Genomic DNA, 21,600 nt, shown 5'->3' with positions numbered 1-21,600 from the left:
TAGAAAAAAAACATAATGCTCACGTGAACATGTCTCAATTTGTATATGAATTAAAATATAATATTTATTAATATTTATGTATATTCTATGACCAGACGATGCTGGGCTGCCTGCTAGCATATATATATTATTTAAATATTTAAACAAGCAATTAGAAATCAAAAAATTCGGAACTTTTGGCACTATCGATATCAGAAATGTGAACATTTTTGTCTACCTTAATAGGTTTTTTTTTTTTTTTTAACATTTTTCATTGCTGATAGTAATAAGAAATAAATATTTATGTTTAACTACAGTAATCCAAAAGTTTAAAAAATACAAAAACAAACTAAATATTAATTGTATTCGAATTAGAAATTTAAAACAGAATCGATAATAGGATCGAAATCATCTGTCCTTTCACTAATAAACTAGCAAAAACACCACCCCTCCCTTAATTGGCTGTAGCTTTATTTATAGAAAAACAAAGAAATAATTTTCATTTCACGTTTTGGTAATTTGTTGACCTCCCAAAATGTTAGATTTCTTAATTACAGTTACATAAGATTCAATCATAAAATATTTTGTAAGTTTCACATACCATTTTTCTATAGAGAACACACCACACAACCATCCCACATACACTACACAACCACACAACTATCCCACATGCACTACACAACCATGCAACCATCCCATACATACCACACAACCATGCAATGATCCGACACATACCACACAACCATTCCACATGCACCACAAATCTTTCCACACATACCACACACCATGCAATCGACCCACACATAGCACACAACCATCCCACACACACCACACGACCGTCACACGCATATATACATACAGACACTGAGTTTTATATATATAATATTTATTTTATAATTGGAATTTAAATCTAATTGTTTTTCTAGTTGGAAAAATGGTGGCAAAATGTTGCTTATCTTGACATCCGAAGTCCTATCGCACCGTTCATTAACACGGGAGGTTCAGGTCCTTATTACAAGCACTACTGGCCGGCCAAAGACGGCACCCAAGTGGAACGTGCTGCCCTCTGCCTTTACTACACGCTACAATGTTGGAAAATGATCCACAAGTAAGTTCTATTCATAATCAACTTTTTCAGTTGGTTTCAACCAAACAGAATATAAACTTCCCTGCAGACTACAACATGATCATTTTCACATCAAAAGTCAACAGTCCAGTTATAAACCATTCATTCAACTAATAAGTCAAACTTGCTTCATCACAAATCTTTTTCAAATTCTCTCATTATATTCTTCATCTTTTAACTGACAATTATTTCATCTCAGTAACCTTTATCCTTGAGTGGCTTTTGAGCTTATCCCTGCATAAGTCCCATGAGGTATATAGTCACCCCAATTTTACTAAAGTGTTCATAATTCCTAGTTGGCAACTTATTTCTTTTCCTCCAGCCCAGTACTCTCCTGACTCAATGAGGGTAAACGTCGCTTTGTCCTTCTGGGGTGTCCAGTCACCCCAGCTGACTAACATAAGTATGATTTTATGATTTATATATTTTTGTATTTTTCCAGCGAGTGAATATTTATAGATATAAGCACATATTATGTATCATTAGGCTACTCTGTAATATTTAATATGAAAATCATGTGTTTCGGTATTTTTATCATAAATTTCGATTGGATTATTATTTTATTTGCAATTTATTACTCTTTCAGTCTTGTAACTATAAGTTTAGCTAATGTAGTATTTTAATTTTTTCTTAGTTGTATAATTTATTTTATTGAATTATTTTAAATTAATATCAACAAAATACAAGTGATTCAAACTGTTCAACAGGGGCTACATATATAATCTAAACCAACAGGATAACTATATTTGACAAAATAATAACAGTATAAATATTTTTGTATTGGAGTGTTTCAACACCGCATGGGACTAACAATGTTTGGAACACCTAGCTGACCAATGCAGGGTTAATAAAAGATGTGATGCCTCTGTACATTCTCAAAAGACAATGGACACTCTTGTAAGGGTAGTTGAGCATGTAAATTATGAGGCAAGGGTTGCGCATTCCTCAACCACACCTCTCTTGAATCATCACTGCTTAGGTCCATTTTTTTTTTTTTTTTTCAAACTGCATCTCTTTTAAGAAGCAAGATCACAGAATGGCGCTATGCAGGTCAAATAATTATATTTTTTGTAAACCGTTCTTTTCTGGGGTTTTTAGCTGGTAAAAGTAGCTGCTAAGGCGTCAAATTTTAAAAAAAAATGAAACTTGGCAGGTATAAGTCAACTAAATATATTATTTGTACATATGTACAAATATGTATATATTTATACATTAAAGTTGGTTCATTTTTTAACTATTTCTCATCCATCTGATAATAGCTCAAACAGTAACGACTAAGACTGGAAAGCTATTTGTTTTACTTTCGATTCGAGCTGATGGCACTCAAGTCGTATTCTTTTTATTTTACTTTTGAAATCACTACTATATATTGGGTACAATCTATATATAAGTGAAATTGTCTGTGTGTGTATTTGTGTGTATACATTTCCCTACTAAATTACTTTGTCAATTTTCAGTCTACAGACTTGAGATTTGACATTGATATTTGGGAAAATCTTTTTAATCGGTTTTCGGCCAGAAATTTGGCTGTTAAGGAATCAAAGTTCAACGATTTGACCTTTTGAAAACTCTACCAAACTCCTCCGCCAATTTTGGATCTAAACACTTGAAATTTTAGATGTAGGTTACTTGGATATGGATCAAACTTTTAATTTGATTTGAGCCCAAAACAAATGTTAAGGGGTCAAAATTGGAGTCAAAGTTAAAAAAAATTTTTTGGCCTAAACATTTGAAATTTTACATAAAGTGTATTCAGACATAGGACAAGCTTTTTAATCGATTTTTGGCCGAAAATTTGGCTGCCAAGTGGTCAAAATTCAAAAGATTTTACCTTTGCGGTCTCTAACAAATTATTAAGCCAATTTTGAGTCTAAACATTTGAAATTTTACATAAAGGGTATTTAGACATGCAGCAAGCTTTTAAACCAGTTTTTGGGTGAAAATTTAGCTGCCAAGAGGTCAAAGTTCAAAAAGTTGACCTTTGCAGACTCTACCAAACTCCTCTGCTAATTTTTGGTCTAAAACCTTGAAATTTTAGATGTAGGTTACCTAGACATGAGTCCAAACTTTAATATATATACATATGCACATAAAGTTATGAACAGTACATAGGGCCCAAGCAAAGCCGGGTTGAACTGCTAGTATACAATAAAGAGATGAAAAATTGGCTCTATAATAATAATAAATATGAAATCTGCATAAATTAAAATATCATATTTTACGATCAGGCAACACCGGGCGCCTAGCTAATATTTATATATCACATAATCATGTTAAAACACCGATTCTTACTAGATCACTGAAGTTAAGCATCATTGGGCCTGGTTAGTATCATTTGGGAATACCAGGTGCTGTATGTAGGAGGACATCAACAACTTGCAAAAAAAAATCTCCCCTGACTGCAATATACTGGGAACACTTGTGAATTTTATATTTCTACTAGCCTGGGTACCCAGTGTTGTCCGGGTGTTTGGAGGTGTGTTGAGCAAAAAAAAAAAGAAAGTGGTAGTAGGCAGGCAGGTTCGAACCCATACCACGAAGGAGGAAAAAAACATAAAAAAGAAGATAGTGAATTAAATGAATTGGTAATTAACTTTTGTCTGAGTGGAGGGTAATCAAAACATCAAAAAAAAAAAACAAACACAAAAAAAAACTAACATAAGGCAAACGAACAGTGTTAAATGTAAAAATCGAAAAAATCAAAAAAGAAAACAGAAAAACGAACGTTAAAACCAAAAAAAAAAGAAATGCGTGAAAAATGGCTTAAATAAGCCTGTTTCGATATTAAAATTTAAAAAATCGGTGGGTACCCGGGTGTTTTTAGCTGTGTGTGGTCGGTTGGGGGTGTTAATGAAAACCTAAGAATAAGCAAAGTAAAAAAAAAAAAACCTAGAAAAACGAACGTTACGTGAAAAATGCCTTAAATAACACTGGTTCAATATTTAAATTTAAAAAATCGAAAAAAAAAAAAGGAAGATATCTCACACCACAATTCGAGCCCAAAATCTTTAGATAATGAATCAATGCTCTAACCAACTGACTTAACACGACGTACATGAAATTTAGTCAGTTCTTATACTATTTAAAATAAATCAGGTCAGGACGTCATCTGACGCATGTGTAGAACCGGTTGTCGTCATGAGAGGATGGTTTTTGTTGACCCCCCCCATAGGAAATTGTCGATTTCGGGATGAAAAAATTAACGTTTTTGGCCAATTTTTTGATATTTTTTGGGCAAAGGATGGAGCTTCAATATGATACCAAGTTTGTGAATTTTTGTTCTGTCTGTTGAAAGTTTTTAGCGGACACACAAACACACACACGTACATACAAACATACATACATACATACATTTTCGCTTTTATATACATAGACTAGCGGGGGTACCCGGCGATGCCCGGGTGTCTTGAGGTAAATCAAAACTCCGGGGAGGGGGATTAAATAAAAAAAAAAATGTTTTGGTAGGTGAGTGTATGAGGATCAAACCCGTACCCTTGAGTGGGAAATTAATGTGTGGAAAAAAAAAACTGTGCTACGTTAACCATTGAGCCACGGCGACATACAACTTTAAATAGGTTTGAATTTATTTATTTAACTATAAAAACAGGCGTGCGCAATAAAAGTTAACTCTGCTGCTTCCATTTGACCTAATTAAGAAGGTCAAATAGAAGTCACGCAAACCCAAATTTGACTGTTTCTTCCCCCAACAGATGTTGGGGAGGGGAAAGCAGCTCCCAATTGTCCAGACTGATATACAAGATTGATCAAAGCTGATTGCTTCTGGACGTTTTTCCCGCCACAATGCCGAGAAGACATCATTTGAGTTTAGTTTCACATATTTATACTAAAAAAAAAAAGCCCAATCAACACGTGAGAAGCCAAAATAGCAAAAATTTTGTAAAAGTCGACGTAAATAAATCTAGATGCGACGCACTTTCCCAAATCATACATATTATTATTTAGGACCCATATAAACAGTTGTAAGCTATCGTAACGACCTCGGAACCGTGTGCGAGAAAAGCCTTTTGAAGACGAACACGAAATGGGCACACACATTTTGCCTTTTATATATATAGACTAGCAGGGCTACCCGGCGTTGCTCGGGACCGTATAAACAATGAAAAAACAAAAGCAGATATTGAACATATGTTTGATTCTTAGGGGAGAGGAATCTTTCATCTCTATGTATTATTTGTTTTATCTACCCTAGGACTGATATTGTTCATGTTTTATCCCTAGCATAGGTAATTTACAGCATGTATATGAAATTGTTTTACCTTAGGGAGAAGATAACAGGTAATATACAACATAATGTGTCTATATTACATCCCTGGCAACGCCTAGAAACCAGCTAGAACATGTATTTCAGTCAATCTTTATTATATCCTGGGCTATGCCGGGAAACCAGCTAATCTCTTTTTAGTGACTTGACCACCAAAATACCTCCCTAAGTGTGTCCTTTCTTTTGAACTTATTAGATATAGGTATCTAGAAATGTGTGTGAAATTTTGTTGAATGCATTGTTCACTATGATTTTCTTATTGTTCTACACAATATCAACTGTAGCGAAATAACACAGTAAACTTAGTGTAGTGTTAGAATAAAGAGCAAAGGAAAAAATTAGAATCATATTTTGTAATTGCAAATCTAAATTTGCTAGCATGTACCAGTATTTGCCAGGTTGTGGAAATTTGGAACTTATAACATATGTAGTGGCCTTTTCCTAGATACCTATTGCTAAAAATTATACTTTCATTTTGTTAGAAAAATCTCTCTTCAGATGCCCTGCATCATTCAAAATAAAAACAAATATTTTTATAATTGTTTCAGTATATTGCTACACAATGTGAAAGTTTTTAACGTTTGTAAAAAAAATCATGAATGTGCTTATATTGCAAAAAAGAAAATATCAGTGCACAGTATTGAAAGTGTTTGAGATTCAAAAGTCTGTAACATTTCTACTAACTTCATAAGATGTCATGTGAGAAACTGAATTGAATATCAAGACATTATCTGAAGCGTTTTTATTTTGGTGTAACATATGTGTTTACAGTGAACCTTAACTTTTAATAAACAGATTGGTATGCAATGACATAGGCTAAGAATCTTTAAAATATATATAAATTGGAAAAATGTGTGAACAAATGAAAAAAAAATGATCCGCTCCACTTGATGACATCAAGCACAGTAATATTTTAGTGAAGAAAATATGAAATTGATGTTCAGTGATTAGTTTGGATGAATGAGAAAATGTAATTGTTTGATGCATAAAAATAACTCAGTTGCTGTATTTGATATTAAGCAGCAAAATATAGTGATTTGAATATTTGGGAAAACATCAAACCAGATTATGTAAAAAGAAAAAAAAAAGATGAAATTAGAAAATATATATTTTATGTTTATGAGTTCTGCCAATCAAAATTTTGTGGCAGAAATTGGGTGATTACCATGCAATTTTATTTTGGTAAAATTCTTAAATTATTAGAATGTTTATTATAATTTCTAATTAGTGACTTGTTATAATCAAAATCCGCCCTAAAGAGTGTCCTTTCTTTTATTAGGTATCAGAGTAGGTATCAAGATTTCTACTTCTATACAAATGTGATATTTCAGATCTGTACATAAAAAATTTGTTGAATATATAGGTTGAGAATTGTTCTGTGTCGCTCTCTCTCACACACACACGCATTCTCACTTTTATAGATATAATAGATAGATTACTCTAGATATATTTCCATATGTCTGAATACCCTATATACAAATTTTCAAATCTGTAGATAAAAAAATTTGTTGAGTATATAGGTTGAAAATTGTTCTCTCTCTCTCTCTCACACACACATTCTCAATTTTAGAGATATAATAGATAGATTATGCTAGATATATTTCCATATGTCTGAATACCCTATATACAAATTTTCTAATCTGTAGATCAAATATTTGTTGAATATATAGGTTGAAAATTGTTCTTACTCTCTCTCTCTCTCTCTCTGGCTACCTCACACACACATTCTAACTTTTATAGATATAATAGATAGATTATGCTAGATATATTTCCATATGTGTGAATACCCTATATACAAATTTTCTAATTTGTAGATAAAAAAATTGTAGAGTGCATAGGTTGAGAATTGTTCTCTCTATCTCTCACACACACACATTCTAACTTTTAAAGATATAATAGATTATGCTAGATATATTTCGATATTTCTGAATACCCTATATATAAAAATTTGTTGAATGTATAGGTTGAGAACTGTTCTCTCTCTCTCTCTCTCTCTCTCTCTCGCTCACACACACACATTCTACTTTTATAGATATAATAGAAAGATTATCCTAGATATATTTCTATTTGTATGAATACTCTATATACAAATTTTAAAATCTGTAGATAAAGAATTTGTTGAGTATATGGGTTGAGAATTGTTCTCTCTCTCTCTCTCTCTCACACACACACACACACATTCTCACTTTTATAGATATAATAGATTATGCTAGATATATTTCCATATGTCTGAATACCCTATATACAAATTTTCAAATCTGTAGATAAAAAATTTGTTGAGTATATAGGTTGAGAATTGTTCTCTCTCTCTCTATCACACACATTCTCACTTTTATAGATATAATAGACAGATTATGCCAGATATATTAAAATATGTCTGAATGCCCAATATACAAATTTTGAAATCTGTAGATAAAAAATTTGTTGTATACATAGGTTGACAATTGTCCTCTCTCTCACACACACACACATTCTCACTTTTATACATATAATAGATAGATTATGCTAGATATATTTCTATATGTCTGAACACCCTATATACAAATGTTCAAATCTGTGGATAAAAAATTTGTTGAATGTATAGGTTGAGAATTTTTATCTCTCTCTTTTTCTCTCTCTCTCTCTCTCGCTATCTCACACACACGCATTCTCACTTTTATAGATAAAATAGATAGATTATGCTAGATATATTTCCATATGTCTGAATACCCTATATACAAAGTTTCAAATCTGTAGATAAAAAATTTGTTGAATATATAGGTTTAGAATTGTTCTCTCTCTCTCTCACACACACATTCTAACTTTTGTAGTTATAATAGATAGATTATGCTAGATATATGTCCATATGTCTGAATACCCTATATACAAATTTTCTAAACTGTAGGTAAAAAATTTGTTGAGTATGTAGGTTAAGAATTGTTCTCTCTCTCTCTCACACACACACACACACACAAGTTCTCACTTTTATAGATATAATAGATAGATTATGCTAGATATATTTCTATATGTCTGCCTACCCTATATACAAATTTCCAAATCTGTGCCCAAAAATGTGTGGAATATATAGGTTGAGAATTGTTCTCTCTCTCTCTCTCTCACACATATTCTCACTTTTATAGGTTATATAGGTTGAGAATTTTTTGCTCTTTCCATCACTCACATTCACACTTTTATAGATATAATACATAGATTATGCCAGATATATTTACATATGTCTGAATACCCAATATACACATTTTCAAATCTGTAGATAAAAAATTAGTTGAATATATAGGTTGAGAATTGTTCTCTCTCTCTCTCTCTTTCTCTCTCTCTCACACACACATTCTCACTTTTATAGATATAATAGATAGATTATGCTAGATATATTTCCATACGTCTGAATACCCTATATCCAAATTTTCTAATATGTAGATAAAAAATTTGTTGAATATATAGGGTGAGAATTTTCCTTCCTCTCTTTCTCTCTCTCTCTTTCTCACACACACACAAGCTGAAAATTGTTCTCTCTCTCTCTCTGACTCTCTCTCTCTCACACACACACACATGGTCATTTTATAGATATAATAGATAGGTTATGCTAGATATATTTCTATATGTCTGAATACCCTATATACAAATTTTTAAATCTGTAGATAAAAAATTTGTTGAGTATATAGGTTGAGAATTGTTCTTTCTCTCTCTCTCACACACACATTCTCACTTTTATAGATATAATAGATTATGCTAGATATATTTCCAAATGTCTGAATACCCTATATACAAATTTTCAAATCTGTAAAGATAGAATTTGTTGAATATATAGGTTGAGAATTGTTCTCTCTCTCTCTCTTTCACACACATTCTCACTTTTATAGATATAATAGATAGATTATGCTAGATATATTTCCTTATGTCTGAATACCCTATATACAAATTATCAAATCTGTAGATACAAAATTTGTTGAGTATATAGGTTGAGAATTGTTCTCTCTCTCTCTCACTCACTCACTCACTCACTCACTCACACACACACACACACACATTCTACCTTTTATAGATATAATAGATTATGCTAGATATATTTCCATATGTCTGAATACCCTGTATACAAATTTTCAGATCTGTACATAAAAATTAGTTGAATATATAGGTTGAGAATTGTTCTCTCTCTCTCTCTTCTCTCTCTCTCTTTCACACACATTCTCACTTTTCTAGATATAATAGATAGATTATGCTAGATATATTTCCATATGTCTGAATACCCTATATACAAATTTTCTAATCGGTAGATAAAAAATTTGTTGAATATATAGGGTGAGAATTGTACTTACTCTCTCTCTCTCTCTCTCTCTCTCACGCACACATTCTCACTTTTATGGATATAATAGATAGATTATGCTGGATATATTTCCATATGTCTGAATACCCTATATACAAATGGTCAAATCTGTAGATAACAAATTTATTGAATAGATAGGTTGAGAATTGTTCTCTCTCTCTCTCTCGCAACCTTACACACACAACCACACGCAAACATTCTGACTTTTATAGATATAATAGATCGATTATGCTAGATATATTTCCATATGTCTGAATACCCAATATACAAATTTTCAAATCTGTAGGTAAAAAATTTGTTGAATATATAGGTTGAGAATTGTTCTCTCTCTCTCACACACTCACATTCTCACTTTTATAGATATAATGTATAGATTATGCTAGATATATTTCTATATGTCTGAATACCCTATATACAAAGTTTAAAATCCGTAGATAAAAATACGTTGAGTATATAGGTTGAGAATTGTTCTCTCTCTCTCTTACGCACACACACACACACACACACACACACACACACACACACACATTTTCACTTTTATAGATATAATAGATAGATTATGCTAGATATATTTCCATATGTCTGAATACCCTATATACAAATTTTCAAATCTGTAGATAAAAAATGTATTGAATATATAGGTTGAGAATTGTTGTCTCTCTCTCTCTCTCTCTCTCTCTCTCTCTCTGGCTACCTCACACACACACACATTTTCACTTTTATAGATATAATAGATAGATTATGCTAGATATATTTCCATATGTCTGAATACCCTATATACAAACTTTCAAATCTGTAGATAAAAAATTTGTTGAGTATATAGGTTGAGAATTGTTCTCTCTCTCTCACACGAAACTGTGCGCTCGGCTTCTTCCCCCCCTTCCCACCCCAAATGCTTGGGAAACTGTGCACTGTTTTTGTTGGTTTTCAAGCTGCCTCTTCCCCCCCCACACACACACACACAGTTTAACAGTAGTAGGAGGTCAAGAGAAAGAGGGTGAGAGAGAGAGAAGAGTAAGTTGGTGAGAGAGAGAGAAAAGAGAAAGAGGGTGTTGGTTTTATATTTTTATTATCGTCTAATATTTTGAAAGCTGAATTTCTAATAAAATGTGCATCTATAGGAGATAATGCCTGGGAATGTGTTCCCCCCCCCCCACAGTTTAACAGTGGTGTGACGTCAAGAGAAAGAGGGTGAGAGAGAGGGAAGAGTAAGTGGGTGAGAGAGAGAAAGAGAGAGAAAAAAAAAGAAAGACGGTGTTGGTTTTGTGAAAAAAGTTGTTATTTACAATTGTTCGCATTCTTGGCCTTTTGGTCAAGATCAAAGTGTAGTATCTGTTCTTCAGATGCTGCACTTCTATTTCTTGTTCTCTTTCGGTGGAGGAGAAATCCTCCACGACTGAGACAATTTTTATTTTTGTACCTTTTCTCCACGTTAAAAAACGACCCTGGTGTCTAACTCTGTCCCGTGGGGAGGCATAGTAAATAGGTACAATTGTTCGCCATTAGTGGATGTTGACGTCACGTCACGTGACATGACTAAGCGTTTTTTTTTTTAGTATGAATAACATTTTTTGTTTTAATTATAAAGTCTACACTTAATTTTATAGAAAATGATGTATATATAATAGAAAAAAAAAATTACTGGTTTTGTTGGATTCAAGTGGATCCCCCCCCCTCCAGTTTAAGAGATAGCAGGTCACGTGGTAATATACAAAATGGCTAGCGTAAATATAAAGATCGGTTTTTTTATCGACGAATATTTTGAAAGCTGAATTTTTTTTTATTCCTGTACATTTTTTCCTGATATTTTTCGTTAAAACTCTTGTATAAATACTATTTTTAACCAGTTAAATACGTTGGAGACATTGTCATGGAGTTTAATAATCTCTAGAACAAAGCAGAAGAGAAATTACAAAAGTATCGGTAAAACAAAGTGTTTGTTTACATTTGTTCGCCATTACTGGATGTTGACGTCACGTCACGTGACATGACTAAGCGTTTTTGGATTATGTAATATTAACATTAAAATGACAGGTTTTTTTGGGGGCCCCCCTAGGAGAGAAATGATCAGTTCACCCCCTTTTAATGGTCCGTTTGGTGTGGAATTTCGATATTTGTCATGCGGGTGATCAAGGTTCAATATGATACATAATTTGTCAACTTTGGTTGTGTCTGTCAAAAGTTTGAGCTGACGTCACGTCACGTGACACGTATTGAATAACGTTAAAATGACAGGTTTTTTGGGGGGCCCCCCTAGGAGAAAAACGATCAGTTGACCCCTTTCTACTGGTCCGTTTGACGTGAAATTTCGATATTTGTCATCCGGGTGATCAAGGTGCAATATGATACCAAATTTGTCAACTCTGGTTCCGTCTTTCAAAAGTTTTAGCGTTACAAACAAACATACATACATACATACATACATACATACATACACACCGATTTTTGCCTTTTATATATATAGATGACATTTCCTCCTTTGGAAAAAGCTGCTTTTTTAAAAATTAATTCAATTTGGGCATGCGCTAAAAAGAAGTAAAAATATATTGCCAAGTTGGAATGAACATTTTGCATAAAGATTTTATTCATTATATTCTTGGTGTATGATTACTATTTCCTGTTAATTTCAGTGTTATGTGACCAGTAGTTTAAGAGTTTATGGATTAAATGTTTTCAAACACGCACACACATTTACTATTTTATTTATATACTAGCGGGGGTACCCGGCGTTGCCCGGGTGTTTGTAGGTGTGTGTGGTGTTAAATAAAACAGAAACCGGGGGGGGGGGGGATCGAACCCGAAGTCCTGAGGCAAAGTTTGAAAATAAAATCGGCCAGCCAGAATGAGTTAGTGAAAGATGTTTGAATTTATTTAAGTAAGAACCAAATTGACAGGTGCGCACCCAGAAGTCGTCGAGCATTACGACGACGATGTCAATGACCAGGTTTGTTTGTTATAAGCGAAGTAAAAAAAGAAAACAACGTTAACACTTAAGTGGGGAAAAAAAACACAAAAAAAACTAACGTAAGGCAAACGAACGATGAAAACAGAAAACGAACACATGAAAAATGGCTTAAATCAGCCTGTTTTGATATTATAATTTAAAAAATCAGTGGGTACCCGGGTGTTTTTGGGTGTGGATAAGCGAAGTAAAAAAAAACACAGAAAAACGAATGTTACTTGAAAAATGGCTTAAATAACACTAGTTCAATATTTAAATTTAAAAAATCGAAAAAAAAATAGACGTCTCACACCACGATTCGAACCCAACGCGCTAATCGACTGACCTAACGCGACGTACATGAAATTTTTCAGTTTTTCAACTATTTAAAGTAAATCAGGTCATGATGTCATCTGGTGGATGCGTAGAACCGCTCGTCGTCACGAGAAGACCGTTTTTGTTGACCCCCTCCTGTCGAAAATTGTTGATTTCGGGGTGAAAAAATGAACGTTTTTGGCCAATTTTTCGAGCGAAGGATGGGGCTTCGATATGATACCGAGTTTGTGAATTTTCGTCGTGTCTGTCGAAAGTTTTTAGCAGGCACACAAACATACATACATACATACATACACACATTTTCGCTTTTATATATATATATATATATATATATATATATATATAAAAGATGTTTTTGGGGGTTTGTATTACTCAGGGCTCTACGGACAAATCTATTTTTAGTTTACCTTTGACAACTAAATATTTTCGTTTACCAGCCAAATAGAAAAGTTACTAACCAAACCCATGTGATTTTTGGAATATGACATCTTCATTCTGTGACGATTATGTACATAATAAAGTTTGTTTCTTTCATATTTTTTTTAATGTTTAATTCTAAATATGCAACAAATTTTATGTTGATACTTGAAGGTATAAACATTTTAATTTCTTCTGATGTTTTTTTTTTAAATAGCCTTCGTTAAAACAAAAAAAAGTGTTATTGTTTTAAATAATTTAATTTTGTTCGTTTTATTTAAAAAAAAAAGTTGAAAAGATATTTTTCACTCAGTAGTGAGTTTTGGAAGATTGTCAGTGAAAGAAATACAATTGCCAAAAGATAAGCGGTTCATTATTTCTAGTCGCCACTTTGAAAAATCACTCACAATTGCAACTGTTTCACTCGCAATGGGTTTGTTTTACTATACACAGATTCGAAAAAGTTGTCAAAAAACAAATATATAACAAATGTTATCAAAGGCAAGATAAGTTACTTTTTTACCTAACTCGATAAATTTTTAGTGTTTTTATTTAATGTAACATGTTTATTCAACTCAAAAAACATACAGTGCTTACCGATGTATTGGAAAACTAAAAATGGTGCCAGACTCTCTGTTGAACACAGTAAGTTTAGGAAAATGAGTTAAAACTAAAAAAAACTATACAAAATACTGTTAGAAACTCACTCAATATATGTTACCGTAGCATAAGCTGACATATATTCGGTGGGTTTTTAACAGTATTTTGTATAGTTTTTTATTTTTAACTCATTTTCCCAAACTTACCATGCTCAACAGAGAGTCCGGCGCCATTTTTAATTTTCCAATACATTGATAAACCTTGTATGTTTTTCGAGCTGAATAAACATTTCAACATTAAATAAAAACACTAAAAACATATCCAGTTAGGTAGAAAAGTAACTTATCTTGCCTTTGATAACATTTGTTATATATTTTTTTTTTTTTTTTTTTTTTTGACAACTTTTTTGAATCTATGTGTATAGTAATATAAACCTGCTTTCTTAATTAAAATTTTTAAAATTAATTTTTTTTTTTTTTTTGATGAAAAATTTTTTTAATTCTTTAAAAATTTTTTTAATTTATAAAAAATTTATTTTTTTATTTAGAGAAGAGATGCGCCCAGACAAAAATCGTCAGGGCAACGCTTTATGTATGAACCAATATCGACTCATTTTTAGCACATGCCGAGTTCCAGGACCAAAAAGGGACCAGTTGCTACATTCCTTTAAAACAGGTAAATTTTGATGTTTGTATATTTTTGAGATGAGGCTTAATAATTATTATTCGGATTGTTTGGACTATTGTTCTCATCTCGGTTGTTTTTTCCACAACGTTTCGACCGATGTAACCTCTGACCGCTTTCAGGTACATTCACACTGGATGTTATTGGACCTAGATTTAAACAACCAAGATGAGATCAATGGTCCAAATGATCCAAAAAGGCAGGTAAATTTGCTCTTGTTACAATACCATCGGAGCACAGGGAGGAGCCGGAGCTGCTGTGATTGCACTTATTCATTGTGTTTTATTTACCTCCTCCCTAAGAGGTTAGACACAATGTCAGGTGCGCGTTAGATGAAAATGTTTCTTTGGAACAAACTGGAGTTGAACCTGACACAGCCAGGTTTTCAATCCGTTTTGTTGTTCACTGTCAACATCGGTAATGGCTCAAAGTAAGTTCAGAGAATTTGTGCCATTATTATAAATGTCAAGATATTTCGATTTGGTTGCTTTTTTTATTTTGTTTTACAGCATATCAACCCTTTTTGGGTCATTTAATGCCGAATCCAGTGATTTTTGAAGAAAAAGTTTTTAATAGAATATATTTGTTATTTTTTTCAAGTCAGTTTCTATTTAACCCATAGTTGGGACCCTAACAGGTACTACCACTCCAGATCAGAATGGACCTGGGAGCAATGGCAATTAAGAGGTGGCTCCACACTCCCCAAAGCCTGCAAGCTGGGGCCTCACCATCGGATATAGTTTAAGGTCATATCCAGGACCAATATATTTAGAGTTTACTGACAGTTTTAGGAATGGAAATGAGTTTTGCAACAGTTTACAACAGTTTTTGGTTTGTGATTGTTGAGGAGTTTCATGTATGGCACAGTAGAAGGCAGGTTGTGGCTCTGAGCAGATCAAGATGATATGAAAACAGCTGATGAACATGGCCTCAACAGAAAATTAAGATGCAACATTAGCGTTTAGAAGGTCGATGGTCTTCCACACACACCCAAAGTACAATTGATATATACAGAATGTGTCAGTTTGTGTTTGCTGTATTTCTCTTGGATTGTGAACTAGTGTGCACCCCCTTGGCCAGAGGAGAAGTTGAAATAGAAGAAATTCACACACACGGAGCGATTGTTGTTAAGTGAGCAGATGAGTTTATGATTGCACAAATTTACTTGAATAATAGTTTGATTATATGAATAAGTTGAAATATAAAACCATTTTACCAAAATAACTGGATTCAGTATTAGAAAAGGGTTGATATGCTGTAAAACAAAACAACTAATGAAGAAAAATTATTTTCACCCAAAATAATGTGTCTATTTCTCTTTATCTATATTTAAACATTTTTTTATAAATTTTTAAAAACTTTTCTTTTCTCTTTCAGAATCTGAAGGTGACATTCCACAGCATGTGATGGTGTTGTGTTCTGGTCACGTCTTTATCTTGACTGTCACTGATGACCATAAAGAGTTATTGACCCCTCCTGAATTACAAAAACAGTTACAATACATCCGCGACACGTGTGATCAGGAACCAGTTGGACCCTCTGTTGGAATTCTTACGGCACACAATAGAAAAACTTGGGCAGAGGTGAGTTTTTCTACGAAAAGAAATGGATTACATCGTGTTATGAACAAAAATGAAGAAGATGAATTCAAGCATCATCAAGTGTTTGGTGGGGTCTGGGGTCGGACGTCCCCAAGTGTTTGCTAAGGTCTGGGGTCAGACATTATCAAGTGTTTGCTGGGATCTGGATCAGGCATTGTCAAGTGTTTGGTGGGGTCTGGGGTCGGACGTCCCCAAGTGTTTGCTAAGGTCTGGGGTCAGACATCATCAAGTGTTTGCTGGGGTCAATTAAAAAGAAACTTCACAATTTCGACATGTATACTGATTACTATTGTTTTCTTTTGTATTTTGCATATTTCTCTTTACTTATTATTTAAATTAGGAAGTTGAGCAAAAAAATAATTTATAGGTAGAGCCTCGTGCCTGCTAACATATGTATATTTTTTTGTATTTTTAACTTATTTAGAAATACATTTTTATTTTTATTATTCTCATTGTAAATTTTTAAAAACTTTTTTGATTTTTTTTCACTGTTTTAGTTGCACAACGAGTTGCAAAGTATTCACCCCCAAAATTACCGAAATTTGAAATTGATTCAAGAAAGCATCATGGTGCTCACTTTGGACGAAGGCTACCCTCAAGACGAAACGGATGTGAGTTTTTATTCTTTAATGCTTTCCTCTGTTCTTTGCATTGTTCATTTTATTTTTAGTTCATCATATTTTTTTTTCTTCACACATGCACTCATCTTGTAAACATGTGCAAAGCTGCATGTTTAGTTGGTGCATAGGTGCATGCTATAGATGACAGGCCTACTATGGCAGAAATATTTAGCTAAGAGAAATGGACTGAGTTTTAAAATCTGGGTGGAAAATTCAGTGGGAATCTCATTTCAGTCAATTAAACGCAAAAGAAAGAACAATTGCTTTTATCTTACTTTTGCTGAGTTGCTAATGTATCTTTTTTTATTTTTTATTTTTTTCAAACTGCAGGTAACTTAATTGGTAAAATACAATTATTCCGTTTTGTAAACATGCATAATTCTGCATGTTTAGTGTGATGCATAGAGGCATACAATGTATAGCAGGATTGGCAAGGGAGAAATATTTAGCTAAGAGAAGCCACACCCCAGGAAATCAGTTTGGCTTTTTAAAATAATTATGTCTTTTTGGATACAAAGTTTTAATGCAGTTGTTCTAAGCCACTTGAGACTTTGGAAAGTTATGTTTATTTCAGATGGTGGGCACTAACGTTTAGTCAATTTTTATATCCATGGATTAACAGCTGATTAATCTTGAATGGTTTAACTGTGTGAGTCAATTAGTATCTATATATATTCCAGCAAAACAGAAACGAGGCGATCAGTTAGATAAGTTCTATTTCACAAATCTTGCAGTGTATGTGTAGAGAAATTAAATTCATTCTTGACACATGTGTGGCTGTTAAGAATTACTGTGTATTGGTTGACAAAATCGTTCATGTCGGAAAGTAATAGACAATTAAAGATCCATGGGAAGCAAAAAAAACATTTCATTTATTAATAGTTTGTCTATGACACCCATAAAGATAGTAAATGAGGCATGTTATAGAGTAAAAGACACTGTTAAATACTGTGTTCCCATAAACAAAAGCACAGATGCGTGCACACACACACATATTGATATGTTCACACCTCTTGATGAATCTCTCGTGGATGAAATACAATTATGTCGTCTATAAACATGTGCAATGCTGCATGTTTAACAAGGTACATAGATGCATACTATGAACAGCAGGCTTGCAATGAGAGAAATATTAGACTACCTGTGACCCGTTGGGTCAGTATGTTATATTAGCTATGGAATTCATGTATGAGCGTGATATTTGTGACGTAAAGAAAATAGTTTTTTTGACATAACAGAAACATTTCTATGAAAGTATATTAAAATGAAAAAAGAATATAGATAGATTTCTATGAGTCGTTCTGTTTATTATAATTGATTATTTTTTAAAAAAAACTTTACAGTTACTGAATTATAAGTGGTTGGCCAAACTCATAGGTAAATGTGTACTGAACAGATACCATAATATTTATTATAGTTAAATACAAATTTTGATATATCTGCTTTTTTTTTTTTTTTTTTTTTTTTACACATTCATTTCTGTATTACGTTTAAGTTACTTTAAACCCCACTCTTCCCATGTTTTTCAATGCGCAGGTCAAAATCTGCAGAAGAAGTGATTTGTGTTTATTTGTTTACGTTGTTATGGGTTAATGCTTATGCGCAATCAGATGTCGTAAACCGGAAAGTGGGTTACATACATTGTTACAAGGTCATTTGAGTTTTATAATTATATAGATTTAGTTAAGAGAACAAACCATCTAACAAATAGGCTCGCTCTTTGAAATGATATTAATGTCATCTTTAATATGATGTTCCATGCTGTGGTTGTAAGCCACTTGAGACTTTCCAAAAGTTATGATTCATTTTACATGCAGATATGTATTGAACAGCTTTTAGAAGTTTTATTTTTTATTTATTTTTTTTTTACACTTTTTCACTCCGAGCAAAGCATATTGCCACTTGGACTTAAGGTGCTACTAATTGGAACCATGTCTACAAGGGCACTACATAGGGAGTTGAGCAGCAAGATGTCTGTTCACATTACATTTAAATTTCTGCATGTTGGTACTGTGAGGAAAACAGGAAATAGGGAGGGAATTAAAAAATCTAGCAGCTTGAGGAAAGAAACTATTAGAGTAAAGGCTTTCAGGCATCTAGAGACCTCAGCAGTGAAGGGGTGGAATTTTGTTTGTCGGTGGTATTTATGCCAAGATGGCGCAAGTACTATGAGTTTGTCAGAACGCATTTCATTAATGTATTGTAAAACAAACACAGTGATGCAACATTGCAGTGATGGGGCAGGGATTGGAGCCATGTTGACAGTGCGGGACCTGTTAGGCTTGAGGCTCTTTTTGGGACACTGTCTAAGAGTGAGAGACTTGGTAGATACATCGGCCCAGATGTGGCAACAATACTCCATGCATGGGTGAAATGTGACTTTGTAGAGATGTAGGATACTCTCAGGTGTGAGTAATTTTCTAACATGTTACCTGTGAATACGGTACAATCACGTTGACACACCGGTTCTTGCCAGATCACTGAAGTTAAGCAACATTGATCATGGCCAGTACCAGATGGATGACTATTTGGGAAGGCAAGGCGCTGTATGTACCGTGAGGTAAAATACCAGGTTGGGAAACTGGTGCGGTCTATCCTTTTCTCGAGAATAGATGGGATTCTCTTAAGCTGTGTTAGGCACCCCATCTAGTGATGGTGTCACAAAAAAAAAATAACCTTGATAGCCCTGGCGAAGCATCAACTATTCAGCTACTGACAAGATTTGAATTACTCTACAAACTCATACAGTGAGTTCAGTTTCGGCTGCGGCCGTACTGGATGATGGATGGGGATGTGAATATTAAGCAAAGGAGTTTTAATGAAGAGTTCTCTGGTGGAGTATTATTAGTCATGACAGTCAGTGGTTGAAAAGGTTTCTTGTAGTTGTTAAAGGAAAGAAGTTTAGTCTCAGTAGCATCAAATGTTAATATCCATTGTCATTTCCATTCCACTATAAACTAAAGATGATTTTCTAAAGTTTCAACCATAGCATTCGATATTTTCTTTGTCTATTATAGAGCGTAGTCAAACTAATCTATCTCTGACCAAGTGTTTATTTATCCCTCTTTCTTTCAAATTCATCCTTATCACTATCTCCAATGTTTTTTTACCTGCTACCTCAACTGTTCTACAGCTTCTAACCAAAGAACTTCATCCGTTTTTTTTTTTTTTCAATGTGACCATACCATCAAAGTCTCCTGTTCTGCACACATTTCTCTATACTCACCAATTTAATCTTCCTCTGAAGTCATCAGATCTAAGTCTGTCTTTAAGATTCACATTACACGTCCATCATATTATTCCTCTCCATGCAACACCTGTCCTTAACCTTTTTTTATTTTTAACTTTCTTAAATTCTGTATCAAAAATCTATCCATGGTATAGAAAATTATTTTTTGTGTTGTATAATTTTGTAAGTGTTCATTTTATCTGTACCTGTGCAAGAGTGATACAAAAATCTCATTTCTTTTTTAATGTTGACAGAATCATGTAGAATTTGGTGCGAAAATGTTTGAAGAGTTTTTTATAACAATAGATATCGACTACTGTCATCATCATTAAAATCTTTGGCTTAACGTCCATTTTACAGAAATGGCTTCTAGAAATTGACATCCAACGCAACTTATCTCTGTACAACTCTCCTTGTCAAGAAATATTATAGCCCATGATAGGATACTTCTGTCAATGGAGATATTATATTTCATACGTAATTTCTATATATAGCATTCTTCACCCATATCTACATTGATGGAGTTAAGGTCATTAGCATATCACATTAAATTAAATCTATTCAAATAATTAGCTCGATTATATTACTTATTTGACATAATAGCTTCGTTTTAACTGTACTAATTAAAATTTTTTAAATTTTTTAGTTTATTTAAATTTCAATTTATATTTGATTTAACTTATTTTATCTGAAATCTGAAATCATTTAATTTTCAAACAAGAAAACCAAAGGGGAAATAACTGTGATAGTTTAATTGAAAAATTGTTTAAAACGGAGCCCGTTATTAAATATTTTCTGTAATATATTTGTTTTCATTTTGAAATATTCTTCTAAGCTGAATTATTATTTTTATTTTTAATTCAGAGGAAATTTTTTTTGCTTATTCTTAATTTTTAAGTAACCTTTTTTATATGTTAGAAAAAAGGTAAATATGATGAATTACTCCACCCTCGAAAATTCCTTTAAAATTACCACTTTTATATGTTTTCGGGGGCGCTGAAAACGAAAATAATGTTTAAAATTACAGCAAATGAGTAGTTTCCAAGATATGAAAATAAATGGTAGTTTCAAACATGACAAATACAATTTTTTTTTTTTTTTGTGGTGGTGGTGGGGGGAATTACATTTAAAACATAAAATAACAATAAATTTGATTAATTTTTATGAGACCATTCTGTACTTTCACCTAACAATTTTTTAAACAGAATGAACCCCAAAGTATGACAAATTCATTTTTTTGTGGAGGGGGGGGGGGATTACATTAGAAATATAAAATGACGAAAAATTTAATTTAATTGTTTTTGGAATTAATTTTTGGTAGATCTTATCTTTTTTTTTTTTTTTTTGCGATCGCATGGGCATTCGCTGCTATTTTTATTGAAACAAAAGTTGTAATGATTTATTTTTAATTATTTTTTTTTTAGGTAGGAGTGGGGTGGGGGTCTTTCCAGTGCTCAATATCTG

General features: G+C 32.9%; 1 protein-coding gene and 1 pseudogene across 1 annotated transcript in view; both read left to right on the top strand.

The window, feature by feature from the left end:
* LOC145263856 (peroxisomal carnitine O-octanoyltransferase-like) overlaps positions 1-21,600 on the top strand; it is a 65,419-nt gene that overhangs the window by 14,966 nt on the left and 28,853 nt on the right. The window contains exons 4-7 of the mRNA XM_080120931.1: positions 906-1,087; positions 14,550-14,677; positions 16,064-16,269; positions 16,785-16,898. Of these exons, the coding sequence (XP_079977057.1) occupies positions 906-1,087; positions 14,550-14,677; positions 16,064-16,269; positions 16,785-16,898 (630 nt within the window). The remainder of the gene's footprint in view (positions 1-905; positions 1,088-14,549; positions 14,678-16,063; positions 16,270-16,784; positions 16,899-21,600) is intronic.
* On the top strand, positions 11,000-11,133 carry LOC145264023 (U2 spliceosomal RNA; annotated as a pseudogene).

The sequence above is a fragment of the Euprymna scolopes genome, chromosome 39 (assembly GCF_053919585.1).
Source record: "Euprymna scolopes isolate OS-2025 chromosome 39, ASM5391958v1, whole genome shotgun sequence".
Lineage (NCBI taxonomy): Eukaryota > Metazoa > Mollusca > Cephalopoda > Sepiida > Sepiolidae > Euprymna > Euprymna scolopes.
Note: the sequence above shows the minus strand (reverse complement) of the source record. Positions and strands in the feature narration are given on the sequence as shown.